Here is a 13,073-nt window from a genome sequence, read left to right as displayed (position 1 = left end):
TGTCTTATGCATTTTTATTATTAAAAATTTATGTTAACCTTGCTCTAATTATATAAAGGTTGATATTAGTATTTCTACTTTGCAGGCAAAATAAATTCTGGCACATATTTGAAGGAAGAATTATCAGGGCCTAGGCATTGTCCCTGAGGGATTTTTTTTCTTGCTTTGTTTTGTATTTGTATATTTGCTTGTTCTCCCCCCTCTTCCCACCCCCCTGGCAAGGCTAGAGCTCTATCACTTGGGCCACAGCTCCACTTCTGGATTTTTGGTGGTTAACTGGAGATAAGAGTCTCACAGGTTTTCCTGTTCAGGCTGGCTACCATTTTTATATCTTCAGATATTTGAAAATTTTACTTATTTATTTTTATTGTTAAAGTGATGTACAGAAGGGTTGCAGTTATATAAACCAGGTAATGAATCCATTCCTTTTTGAACAGTGTTACCTCTTCCATCATTTTCTCCCAGATTTTCCTTCGAAACCCCTCCCCCACAAATTGTATGGTTAATGTTCAACATAGTGTCTAGTGGGTATCAATGCTGCATTTGTTGTACCGCCATTTTGTCCCACCATTTCTGTGCCCTCCTCCTACCCTCCCCCAAAAAGATAAACTTACATAAAGACAAAAGGTAAAGAAAACAAAAAAAATAGCAACAGAGGAGAGAGGGGGACAGAAAGCAAAATAACAAAAACCTTTTGTTTCCATTTCTTGGAATTCATTTCTATAAACATCATTTTTTTATGATCATATGCACATCACCTGTCTACCGATTCTCCTGATAATGGTATCCAGGCATTGGATGGGTTTGGACAGGGATGGATGTCAGCTCACCAAGGCCTGGGCTGGGGAGCTCACTTTTCTTTGTCTCCCTCCAGGAGAATTCCTGAGTTTTGCTGATGACTTACTCTCTGGCCTGGGCACATCTTGCGTTGCAGCTGGTCGAAGCCATGGAGAGGTCCCTGAAATCAATATCTACTCGGTCATCTTCAAGTGCCTGGAGCCCGATGGTCTCTACAAGTAAGATATGATGGGTATGTGGGGAGCATGGTGCTGAAAGGATGATTTGAATCCTAGGAGGGCAGGCAGGAATACTTCTAGTTAGGCCAGCAAAAATGTTTTGTTAGCCAGGTCTGTATATGCACCTTGAGATGCAAAGGTTTCGATGTGTACATGTTAGATGTGATGGTGAGTCCAAAAATCCCATAAGCTCTGTTCAAAAAGGGCCTAGGAAAGCCAGAAATTTAAAACCATTCCTTCCACCGATGATGAATCTGCAGCTCAGAGAGGAAGTGTCTCATTCAGAGCCAAGCAGTAATATATCAATGGCTGGCATGGGAATCTCTACCCACTGTACACAGATTACATTATAGCTGATGTCTATGTACATATACACACATCCTTTTTGAGCATATTGGAGTCATTGCATTTATACTTCTAAAAATACAAGGGGAAGTAACTGTGAGATTCATATGGAAGTCTCAGAAAAGGGACTCAACTTGCATGGTTGTGGGGGTAGAGTCATTACAAGCTAAAATACAGAAATCTAAAGATAAGGTATCCCTAATTATGAAAGTATAGACTACCTTAGTAACTTAGAAGCTGCCATTTTGGGGCTTTATTTACTACCCAACTATTTTATTCACTCAGCAATTCATTCACTCAACCATCTATCTTCCTTTAGTCTCTCTCTCCATCTACCTATCCATCCATCCATCCATCCATGCATCCACTCATTGAGCCAATCATCCATAATATTTGATGAGATGATATACAAGCTGCTTGCTAATGAGTTTCCAGTAAAATTATTGAAAGATAAGTATTAGCCATTATCCTTATTCTTGTTGTTGACCTCGTGGTAATAATTATTCATGTCACCTTCTACCCTACCCATTCTCCAAGTGATGAGAAGGAAACATCTAACAGAAAGCATCTAATCCTCTCTGATTGGTCTTGTCTGCTAAGTTAGGAGGAGTAACTTTGTCTTTGAGTAGAATTGTAGGGACTTGGTGGTAGCTAGGCTAAGGCTCCATTATATAGAGTGCCATGAAATATTTTTGTGGATCCCCACACAGTTCATGTGGAGGGGTTGACAAATCAGCTGCAATTCTTCAAAAGTGACTAAGATTTTTCCTGGCCTCTCCTCTTCCTTGCTACCTGGCACCAACCCTCCTCCCCACTTCTTGAAGGGGCTGTATCTTCCCCTGTCCATGAGAACTCGTCTTCTCTATCTCAGAACACTTCTTCATCATGTTATTTATTTATTTTAGGAATTGATCATATTAATGGCCCTGGAATCTGGACTGTTCTGACAAGGAGCCAGGATGCTGCTTGGAACAGTCTCTCATCCCACTGGCTGCTCTCCTCCCATGAAGTCTGACCTACCCAGTCTCCAGTTTTAAAATAGTTCCCGTGTCTGTTCTTGGGCTTTCTCAGTTTCTGTTCACTCACTCCTTACCAAAATTTGTTTTCCTCCCCTTGAGCCAAAAAAGGCCTCATATGTGGCAGTGCAAAAGAGCACAAGGCTTGGGGACAGGTTGGGCTGGGCGTGAATCCTGATTCTGCCTTGTGTGTACTCAGTCAACTGACCCCAAGCAATTTGGTTCTCTCCATTCTCTGTGACAGTTGCTTCATCTGGAAGTGGAAAGCTGGTGATCACTCTGTCTTAGAGGGTTATGGAGAAGAGGATTAGATTAAGAAGCTTGAAGGACAGAGCTTAGCAGAATGCCCACACATAGAAGGCCAGTGGGAAGTGTTAGTGATTTTCTTCCCATTGCCATCTCTTCACTCAGTGCTTGGTTATCGGTGTCTCTCCCAAGGACAATCCTGCAGGAGGTGATTCTATGTAGCAAGTTGGAATGGCCCTCTAGAATCTATCAGGGGAAAAAGAAAAATAAAAAGGGGAAGGATGGATCCAGAGGAGAAGAGGCTCCACAAGAGATGAGTTTAGTTCAAAAACATATCCAGACACCAAATTTCACCTGTTTACAGAAGGACTCAGGCTGGGTTTACATCTTGTGACTCTCATTTCTGCCTTGAGGATCCTGAGTTAACCATTCATATCTTCTGTCTGTTCTGAAACTTCAAGACCACTTTTTAGATGTTCCACCGGTTGGGAGTTTTTCAGTACACATACATCTGCCATAGGATTCATTCTGTGTCTCTTTCTCTCATTTTCCTACCAAGGTCCAGGCCTTCCACCTTAGCTATTTCTCTCACTTTTGTTTTGCCGTGACTCTGTCTCTCTGCTTGCAACCCTTTCTGGGTAAGCATTTGCTATATGGATTCCTGTCTTTGTTGTGCAGTCTCCCTATTACTTCTTTGCTTTTCTGTTTATTTTCTCTGTTCTATTTTTAGTTGAATCTCTCTCTCTTTTCTTTCTCTGTCTATCATTCCATGTTTTTCTCTGTCTCACTGTTTCTGTGTCTTTCTCTCTCTCTCCCTCTCTCTGCTTCTCTCTCCCCCATCTCCATTCTCCCTCTTCATCCTACCTAGAAGGGAAAATTAGTCTTGCAGCCTCTCTATCCATGTAATTTCACATAGTGCTTCAGGAGTCAAGGCTGATTTTCTGTCCTAAGTTCACCCTGGTGTAACAAAACAGAAACATTAGCACCCGTGCCCTATTTAAATTGAATTTCCTTGTTTGTTTCATTTGTTTTGCTTTGAATGAAAACAAACAAGAGCAGCAGAGGGAGAGGGTCTCCAGAAGGTCTAACAGTGAGGCCAGCTTCTGTTCCCTTGGGATGTTGGTGTCCAAGGGCGATCCCCAGTGAAAATCTCTACCCAGGAACAATGTCTGAGGCCAGGTTGGGCATCTGGGGTCCCTGTCTTTGTCTGGCTAAAGGCCTAGCCATCCCTCTTGTAAGTTGTTCTCCAATTTCCTTTTGCCCGAGGTAATTAGCCTCTGTCTTGTCTTGGCTGCCTTGCCTTTCACTACTCGTGGATGGCTGCCAAAGGGTCGCCAGTGAGCATGCCAGCAGCAGCCAGGCCTGATTCCTGGGGTCGGGGACTCATTCCCACACATCCAGAGGCTTGCCTCAGGCACACCCTCACCTCTCTGTCTGCAGTGTTATGAAAGGAATGCCAAAGAAGCCAGAGGACTGCGTCCCTGAGCCAGCTTCCATGGTGGGAACAGAGTTTCAGAGGAAAGATTCCTTCATAGGAGACTGGTAGAGTTGGAAGAGTAGTAGAAAAGCCAATAAAACAAACAAACAAAAAACAAGACTATGGAGAGGAGAGGGCACCACACACACACACACACACACACACACACACACACACACACACACACACACACAAATCCCCTTGACCCTAAGGTTAAAACTTCAGATGTCAGTTCTCACTGCTCTCTGTACTATTTCAGGCCAGTTCCTCCTCCTTCTCTGGCCTTCATGTCCTCTCTATGTAGAGAAAGGCCAAACTCAGTAGGTTTTAAGACTCACACATAGAGTTAGGCAAGGAAAATCTAAACTAAGCTGCTGATTCTCAGTGCTGCCATAACTGTCTGGATAGTAGTAGTAGCACTATTTTATTGAGAACTTACTTGTGCCAGGAGCTACACTGCCATGCAATATCATATCTGTAAATCAATCTCTAGATTTCTGTGTCTTTGTCTCTACTCCTTCCTTCCTTCCTTCCTTCCTTCCTTCCTTCCTTCCTTCCTTCCTTCCTTCCTTCCTTCCTTCCTTCCTTCCTTCCTTTCTTCCTTTTCTCTGGTAGATAGGTAGAAATGGAGGGGATGGGAGGATGGAAGCTGGGATCCTCTATACAAATCTGCCCAGAGGGGTTGAAAAATACATGGGAAATACATTTTCATTCTTCTACCAAAAGCTATACATACTTGTTCTTAAATTCCAAAGTTTTGTCCTTACCCTCTCATTCCCACAGGGCTGTGCAAAAAGTTAAGTCCTAGCCTGCTTGAGCATACCTGCTCCTCCCTAGAGACACACTCTCAGTGACACATTGAAGATGGCTTTTGATGTCAACTCCCATTTTCTGAGTGCTTTCTCAGTCTCCAGACTCCCATGTTTCTGTGAAAGAGTGGAGGCTACTGGCCCAAAGATAACATTACAAAATCCTAAGGTGCATGAATCTTGGATGGAGTGCCCACAGACTCCCCACTACCCCCTGAACACCGCCCCTTCCTGGGCACAGCCTGGGAAATACATCATAGAAGTAGTTAGGACCCCTATCGCAGATGTTATTATTATATATTAGATAAAAATCCCATCCTTTTTTTCATTTTTCCTTCTCTATCCTGTTCCTCTATTGATGTCAAGAATCATCCCAGAACTTACTGGTAACATCATCAGGAAAGTTATCAGGACCCCTCCAGAGCTGGCTTTCAAAAACACTTTCAGACAGTGGAAGGTGGTCTGGAGATTGAGACTCCTCTTGTCTGTTTTCCTAAATGCCTATGGGTCCTTGGTAACATGACTTCCCTGTAGGGGATGGCTATGCCTTTAAGACCTGGGATGGCTGGCTGCTAGCCCGTCCCACCAACTTCCGGGTTCTACCGGAAGAGATGTCAAATCAGCCTCGCCTCTCGGCTGCGGGCACGTGTGCCACCATGGCGCTGGCTGACCCAGGAGGCCGAGCCAAGAGGTCGGGCCTCTGCGGGAAGTTCCATGACATCACTGTGATGGACATGCTCATTAGCCTATCGTTAGCGCCTGGTCAGTCCCTCCCCTTCGCACATCACTACTGCTATAAGTCTGTTAGCCCCTCCCTTGAATAAACAGAACACTCTTTGAAGCTTCTCCGAGAGCCCACGTGCCCCGTGTCTTCCTTGGCAGGTATAGGGAGGGGGGAGGGCATTCTCGCAACCACACGCTGACCAAGGCTGCCCGTGGACCTCGCTTCTGCAGTAATTCCTACTGGCCAGAGGATATGCGTTGAGAGAGAAAGGGGACCACACGGAGGGGGTCAGATAGGCCCAGGATCTCTACACAGAAGGAGGTGTAGAGCTTAGCCCGGCACTTCCCCTTTGGAGGTCTCAGATTCTCCATGTGTACAAGAAGGATGGGAAAAAGTCATCTCAAACAAACTTCCCATGTTTCAGAGGCTTCACATCTCAAGAGATGAGGAGGTAAACCCCAAGTCCCTGGCAGCTGGGGAGGCAAGCAAGGGTATGTGTCCAGATGGGAAAGTTTTGTTCAAATCACAGCTTTCTCTTGGTGGCAAGGACTGGATCTGTTCAGTGGGATACTGAAGCATGTGAAGAAAAGAAGCTTTCTGTGCTAAGCAGGGTTCGATTTTCAGTCTCTGAACCAGTATAAGGTGAGATTCCCCACCCCGCCAGGTTGGTCTTGGATACACCAAGGAAAGAAGCCAAGAGAGGCCTAATAGAGGTACTCTCCTGCTGTTTCCTAGACTTTTCTTTCCAAAATGTGAAATCTTCTATTTGTTTTCATTTCAGTCCTTCTGTCTCCACTCATCCCTCATTCTTTCCTTCCCTTCCTTCTTTCTACTTTACCTCTCTCTAATACTCACCCCTCTTTTGCTTTCTTTCCTTCCTTCCTCCCTCCCTTCTTTCCTCCCTCCATCCCTCATTCCTGTTTGTCTTTCCTACCTTCCTTCCTGGTTAACCCCCTCCGATTTTTTAAATCTCTTCTTTTCTTTCTGTTTTGCCATTTTCCCTCATCTCTTTCTCTTTTCTGGTTGCTTTCTTGTTCATAAATGCTACCCCCAACTCCGTGTCTGACTTCCTGTCTATCTATTTCAGTTTGCTTTCCTTATTTGTTTGTTTTATATGTGTTCCTCTCTTCTGCTTTCTCCCCCAGTGCCTTCATCTCTTATCGTTGTTCAGTGTCTGTCTTGTGCCATCCTAGAATCTTTCTCTTCTCCTATCCTCCTTTGCTTCCCCCCACCACTGGTCTCATTTCACTTAGGTGTCTAGGTCTTTGCCTATCATTAGGCTCTGCTGAATAGGTCCCAGCAGTCCACAGGGCCCAGGCACCTCTGATGTCCCTAAACTAGAGTGGAATGTGAACTTGGCTGGGCAGTGGTACCCAGTCCTACCAGTCACAGAGTAAGGGTGAGGGGGCACAGCCTAGTGATTCAGTTCCATCTAACAGCAGGTCACACTGACCTCTCCAAAAGTGCACAGTTGGGGCCCTAGAGAGGGGAAGAGCTGTCCTCAAGCCAGAAGCAAATACAGCCATGCAAACCAAGCCAAGAGAGACTCATAGAGGAAAAATAATGCTGTTTTTCTGCCGACAGACAGTGAGGCTCCTCAAACCTGCTGGGGACTCTCAGGCTGTCTATTTCTTTCCTCAGACTGCATCAGGATTTCATCCAGGAATGGGATGTCTGCCAGGGCTTGAGGACAGGGCAGAAACTACTCATGTAACCTCATGGCAGGGATGGGTAAGAACTGAGACTATGCGGCTGAGCAAGACCTTGAATGCCAAGCAGTGAAACTGGACTTTTTCCTGCCAGTAATAGGGAGCCAGAAGAACACTGAGGAGGCTCACGATGTATTTTAATCTGTGCTTTGTGGTAACAATTCTGATTATAGTATAAAGAACAGGTTGCATTGAATTGAGTGTTAGGGAGGCCACTGTTCACAGACCAAAAGGGAAGGTGGAATCCCATGACTGGAGATTCTACAAATCTGTCCTGAGTGAGGAATGTGCCCAGTTAAGTGGACAATATACCCTCCATTCAGTTTTGCCAATATCTGGGATGCAGCCGTTCCTTTTTCTTCATAACTAACTGTAGTTCAGAGTGCTGGAGAAAAAGTTCATATTTGTTGGCCACCTACAAAGTGCCTCACCTGAAGGTAGGCACTTGGGATGCCAAATTGACTGAGCTAGACAAAGTATTCACTCTCGTGAGGACCACAGTCATGGCAAAGAGACAGCAAAAGGACCACATTATTACCGGATGGATGCTTTCCTTCATCCTCCTAGGGGAATTCTCAGGTACTGTGAGAGTACCATAGCAAAAACACCATCCAGGGGCTGCCCTGCTACCAAGTCTTCCTGAGGAAGTGAAAGGAAGGACTGTGGTAGGTTGAACAAGGTCTCTCCCAAATTTATGTATACCAAATCCTCAGAACATGACTGTATTTGGAAATAGGCTTTGCAGATGTAATTATTCTACAGATCAAGATGATATCATACTGGATTAGGTTAGTCCCTAAATCCAATGACTGATGTCATTCCAAGCAGAGAGAACACTGGGAACACACAGAGAGAAGGCATGTGAGGATGGAGGTGGGGATTTTAGTTGTGCCACTCCAATCCATGGAATACCTGGGGCCATCAGCAGGTGGAAAAGACAAGGAAGGATTCTTCCTGAGAGCTGTCAGATCTCTATGACCCTGTTAGCACCTAAATTTCAGACATCCGGAATGGTGAGATAATGTATTTCTTTTGTTCAAAGCCACAAAATTTGTGGTTATTATTTTTTTTAATGGTTGCCAGAAATGACTAAGATGAGGCTCAACAGGGCTTTCAGCAGAGGACACCTTGCAGGACAGCTGGATAGCAAAAGGTGGCATACAACAGAGAGTGTAGCTGGAGTGGGGAGAGCCGGGGAAGTTAGAAAGCTGGGGCTGCAGAGTAGGAAAGACCCTCATCAGAAATGGTGTGGAAACCCAGCATTGGTGGCTCACAATGGTAATCCTAGCTACTCAGGAGTCTGAGATCTGAGGACCATGGTTCAATGCCATCCCAAGCAGGAAAGTCTGTGAGACTCTTATCTCCAATTAACCAGCAAAAAAAAAAAAGAAAAAAAAGGAAAGAAAGGAAGGAAAGAAGGAAGGAAGGAAGGAAGGAAGAAAGGAAGGAAGGAAGGAAGGAAAAAAAGAAGGGAAGCAGTGGATCAAATGGCAGAGTACCAACCTTGAGCAAAAATGCTAAAGGATAGCCTTTATGCCCTGAGTTCAAGCTCCAGTATGGACACACACACACACACACACACACACACACACACACACACACACATTTACAAGTACTGTGGGAAAGCTTCAAGAGAGAATGGTATGAATAAACTTCATGACTCCAGAAGAGAGATGATTTGTAATGGAAAGGCCAAATACCTAAACCAAGCCCAGAGAGGTAGAAGGTCACCAAAGACCCTAGTAATGACACTTTTAAGGAATATTTGAATAACATGGACTGTTTGTTCATATTTTTATTATCTTTATCTAGTTGTACAAAGGGGTCGCCATTCAACAAAGAAGCTTGTGAATACAGTACAGCTTGATCAATGTCATTCTTTGGACATTCTCAGTGAACCCTCCCAATCTACCCTTTTCCTCACTTTCCTTCATTTTTTAGGATATGTACTGAATTTTTTTCTTGCCATTTAACAAAGCAATTCATGCATATAAGGCATCTTGATCTGTGTCATCACTTCAATATTTTCTCCCTCCTTTGAACCACACTGTCCCTTATTTCCCTTCATTCTCTGATATAGACAATGAATTTGTGTTTTTAAAAAAAGACTCAGGAGTTTAAACCAATGGTCTTCACCATCTGAAAGAGCTGTGTGAGTGTTAGAGGGCCAAGATGTGTTCCTTGTGACCCCAAATCAGGACAATGATATAACCATACAAGAGAAGGCAACTTCAGCTTGACATCAAGAAACAGTCTGTCACAGGGGCTCAATTGACATGAACTCTCGGGGGACAGTGAGACCCCCAAGTTGGAGTGGCAGCGAGAAGAACACAATTGGACTTCCAAAGGAGGAACTGGACAGTGACATGGATGGGTCAGTGTGTGTGGCTTGGACACAGGGAGCCATGTGGGCTATAGTGAACTAAAAATGGAGCAGAGAATACTTAGACTCTACTGCTCCCTATCGTGTTTGAATGCTGACCTGATATTGACAAGTCTGAAGGCAGAATTCTAGGTGTTTAAGTGAAGCTCCCAACAAGTATATGTCACCCAATTTTAAACTGGCCAAAAAATAAATAAATACATCAGCTTGAGAGAGCACATAGGCTTTCTAGTCAAGCATGGACAAGATTCATCACAAAGGGCTCCTGATTCCCAATCCATGGTTCGTCCCAGGAATGTGCGCATCACCTTTTAGGGACAGTTTTCAGAAATCGCTCAACATTGGGATAAATTTCTTCAGTGGAATCACAAGCTCTATCTCAGCCCTGTACTCTGTTTTTTTTGTTTGTTTGTTTGTTGTCTGTTTCTTGTTTTTCAGGTAAAGAGCTCTGTTCTTCTTAACCTCTGTTTCCACCTTATTCAATGAGAGGATCTGTGGAGAAGTCCCTTCCTGCTCTGACCATGTAGGGCTTCAGGAGTGAGCCCAGGCCAAGCTCCTTTGTTCGCCGCCCCCCCCCCCCCTCATGATCTTGGCTGTGGGTTTAACACTGCACACAGAAGGCTGCCTTTCCCAATCTCTCACCTCCGTCTGTGGAGGAGGCTGTTGCTGCAAGCAAGCTTGAGGTCATCCCTGGAAAGGTGTTAGTGGACTGCAGGGGATCACCATTAATGATGTATAGAGAGTCAGCAGCAAGACACAATCCAGACTTCTGGTGTTTTTCTTTATTTTCAATTCTCCTTCCCCCTTAGGACAGATTTCTCCATTTACCAACAACTCCAATGTGCTCTCATATTTGAATCACAGAACAGTGGTTCCTGAGGCCACAAATATCACTGACCCAACATTCTTATTTACAGAGAAAATCATGCTGTTAGTGGGAGAGCTCGGCTAGACCAAGGATCCTCCTTTTATTTTTTGTCAGTGGGGTTTGAATTCTGGGCCTGGGCACTGTTACTGAGCTTTTCAGCTCAAGGCTAGTGCTCTACACTTGAGCCACGGCACCACTTTTCTGAGTGGTTTATTGGAGATAAGAGTCTCACCAACTTTCCTATCCAGGCTGGCTTTGAACCACAATCCTCAGATCTCAACCTCCTGAATAGCTAGGATTACAGGCGTGAGCCACTGGTGCCTGGCTGGACCAGGGATCATGACTCCATATTTAGCACACCTACTGCTCTCTTATATCTAAGCATCTGTGGACCTGACATTGTTCTGAGTATCTGAGAGGCCAGGACCATGGGGTCATACTATCCTAGTTGTGTAAGGCACTTATTTTCCTTAGTTTATAGTTTCTATATCTGTGAAGTGGGCTATTACTATTTCCCATGTGAGAGCTTTATTGTGAAACAAATACAGAAAAGTCAACCTACACAGAGCTCCCAGGCATAGCATGTCAGCCCAATATGACATCAAATACCTGTCAACTATGATAAGATCTTTCATTAAACTAGGTATGATCACACATATCTATAATCCCACCACTAGGGAGACTGAGGGAAGAGGATTGCTATGATAGGTGATAGATAGATAGATAGATAGATAGATAGATAGATAATCTTTAATAGGTCTTCATCTGGTGTGACCAAGAATGCTTGTCTAATTGTCCTACTTACATGCAGTTAATCAAATGTCTCTTCTGTCTGTGAGCAACTTCCAAGAGTCCTTTGGATAAAAGATAAGGCTGATTTTTCTCTCTCCCTCTGTCTCTCTCTGTCTCTGGCTATTCCTTGAACCCATTCCTAACATAGTTCTTAGGATCACAGAGACCTAAGTTTTCCAATCATCCAAAAATAGGAAAAGTTTCAGAAGCCATGTGATATATATGTGTGTGTGTGTGTGTGTGTGTGTGTGTGTGCGCTAGTGAATTGTGGCCCAGAGTGGGTACTAAACTAGATTAATGATAGGCATTGCAGATTAAATAATTACAGTCACTCTTTCATATAAACAACTATAGGGAGTAGCTAAGTAGAAAGCAATGATACAGTCCCTGTCTGCCACTTAATGTCATCATAAACCATCTCTCAGTCTGGTCTGTTATGTACCAGCACTATGCTAAGGTCTTGAGGTCTACTGCTTTAAGAATATGGCACCCTTTGCACTGGATGCATATAAAATCTCATTTTATAGATAAGCAAATTATGAAAGTCTAAAAATGACTTTCTAATGTAACTTAAGTGGTAAATGACAGAACTATGATTCTGACACAAGATGTCTGGCTGTCTGGCTTCAGAGGTCAAGTTTGTATAGTCTTTTGCATTTCTCTCTTAAGCGGTGATCAAATTGGAATTTGAAATCTCTTTTTTGTTGGGAGGACAGCACTAGCATTTGAATTCAGGGCCTCCTGCTGGCTTTAAGCGTTTTTTGGTCAAGGTTGGTGCTTTACCACTTGAGTCACAGCTCCACTTTCAGCTTTTTGTTTGCTTGTTAATTAGAGATGAGTCTCTTGGACTTTCCTACCTGGACTGGCTTTGAACTATGATCCTCAGATCTCAGCTTCCTGAGTAGCTATAATTATAGGCCTAAGTCACTGGCACCTAGCTCCCCAAAAAATATTCTTCACATGGATCCTTGATTGTTCCAACCCCAAGCTCTATTCTTATTCCTATGTTATCACTCAGAACCTGAGCAGCTGTGAGAAGACCACATAGAACAGCCTAATGACAATGAGGAGGAGTATATTATAGTAATATACAGTGATATCTATAGTATAAATATATCCATATAGATATAAATATATAGTGATAGCAAGTCCACAGTCAGAACAGGTGATAGATAGAGAAGAGGACCCATTATGGTGTGGGGTTATAGGGGTTATGCTCCAAGTTTTCTTTAGAAATCTATCAGGGGATATTTAATGGCATAGGCTCATTGAGAAGACATATTTTAAGATTTGAGGTTTTTTCCTTTTTATTTTCACTTTTTTAATTTTCAAAATTATCTTTAAGTAGTTGTACAAAGAGGTTCAGTTTAGCATAACAATTTATGAGTACAATGCATCTTTATCAATGTCACCCCTTCTATCATTCTCCTCTTTATCTTACCCAATCCCACCCACCTCCATTTTCACATTCAAGATTTGAACCTTGAAGATCTGGGTTAAAGTACTAACTCTACTAGTTTGTAGCTGGATGACATTTGTAAAACAATGTTTAACCTTGGAGGCCAAGTCTTGTCTTGCATCCAAAAAAATGGAAAAAATAAGTTGTACTTCAAAACGCACAAGTACAGTTTTAAAACATTTCAGCCATGCAGAAGGGCCGTTGTTCCTGTGAACTTCTTCCTATCCTT

The 13,073-nt window shown here is 43.5% G+C and overlaps 1 protein-coding gene across 4 annotated transcripts in view; it reads left to right on the top strand.

Moving 5' to 3' along the window:
* Window positions 1-13,073, top strand: part of Astn2 (astrotactin 2) — an 861,877-nt gene that overhangs the window by 814,011 nt on the left and 34,793 nt on the right. For all 4 annotated transcript variants that reach the window (XM_048340549.1, XM_048340540.1, XM_048340532.1 and 1 more), the window contains one exon: window positions 875-1,016. In XM_048340549.1, coding sequence (XP_048196506.1) covers window positions 875-1,016 — 142 coding nt within the window. The remainder of the gene's footprint in view (window positions 1-874; window positions 1,017-13,073) is intronic.

Source organism: Perognathus longimembris, chromosome 1, assembly GCF_023159225.1.
Source record: "Perognathus longimembris pacificus isolate PPM17 chromosome 1, ASM2315922v1, whole genome shotgun sequence".
In the NCBI taxonomy this organism is placed as follows: Eukaryota; Metazoa; Chordata; class Mammalia; order Rodentia; family Heteromyidae; genus Perognathus; species Perognathus longimembris.
The sequence above is the reverse complement of the archived record's forward strand: the minus strand, read 5'-3'. Positions and strand labels throughout refer to the sequence as shown.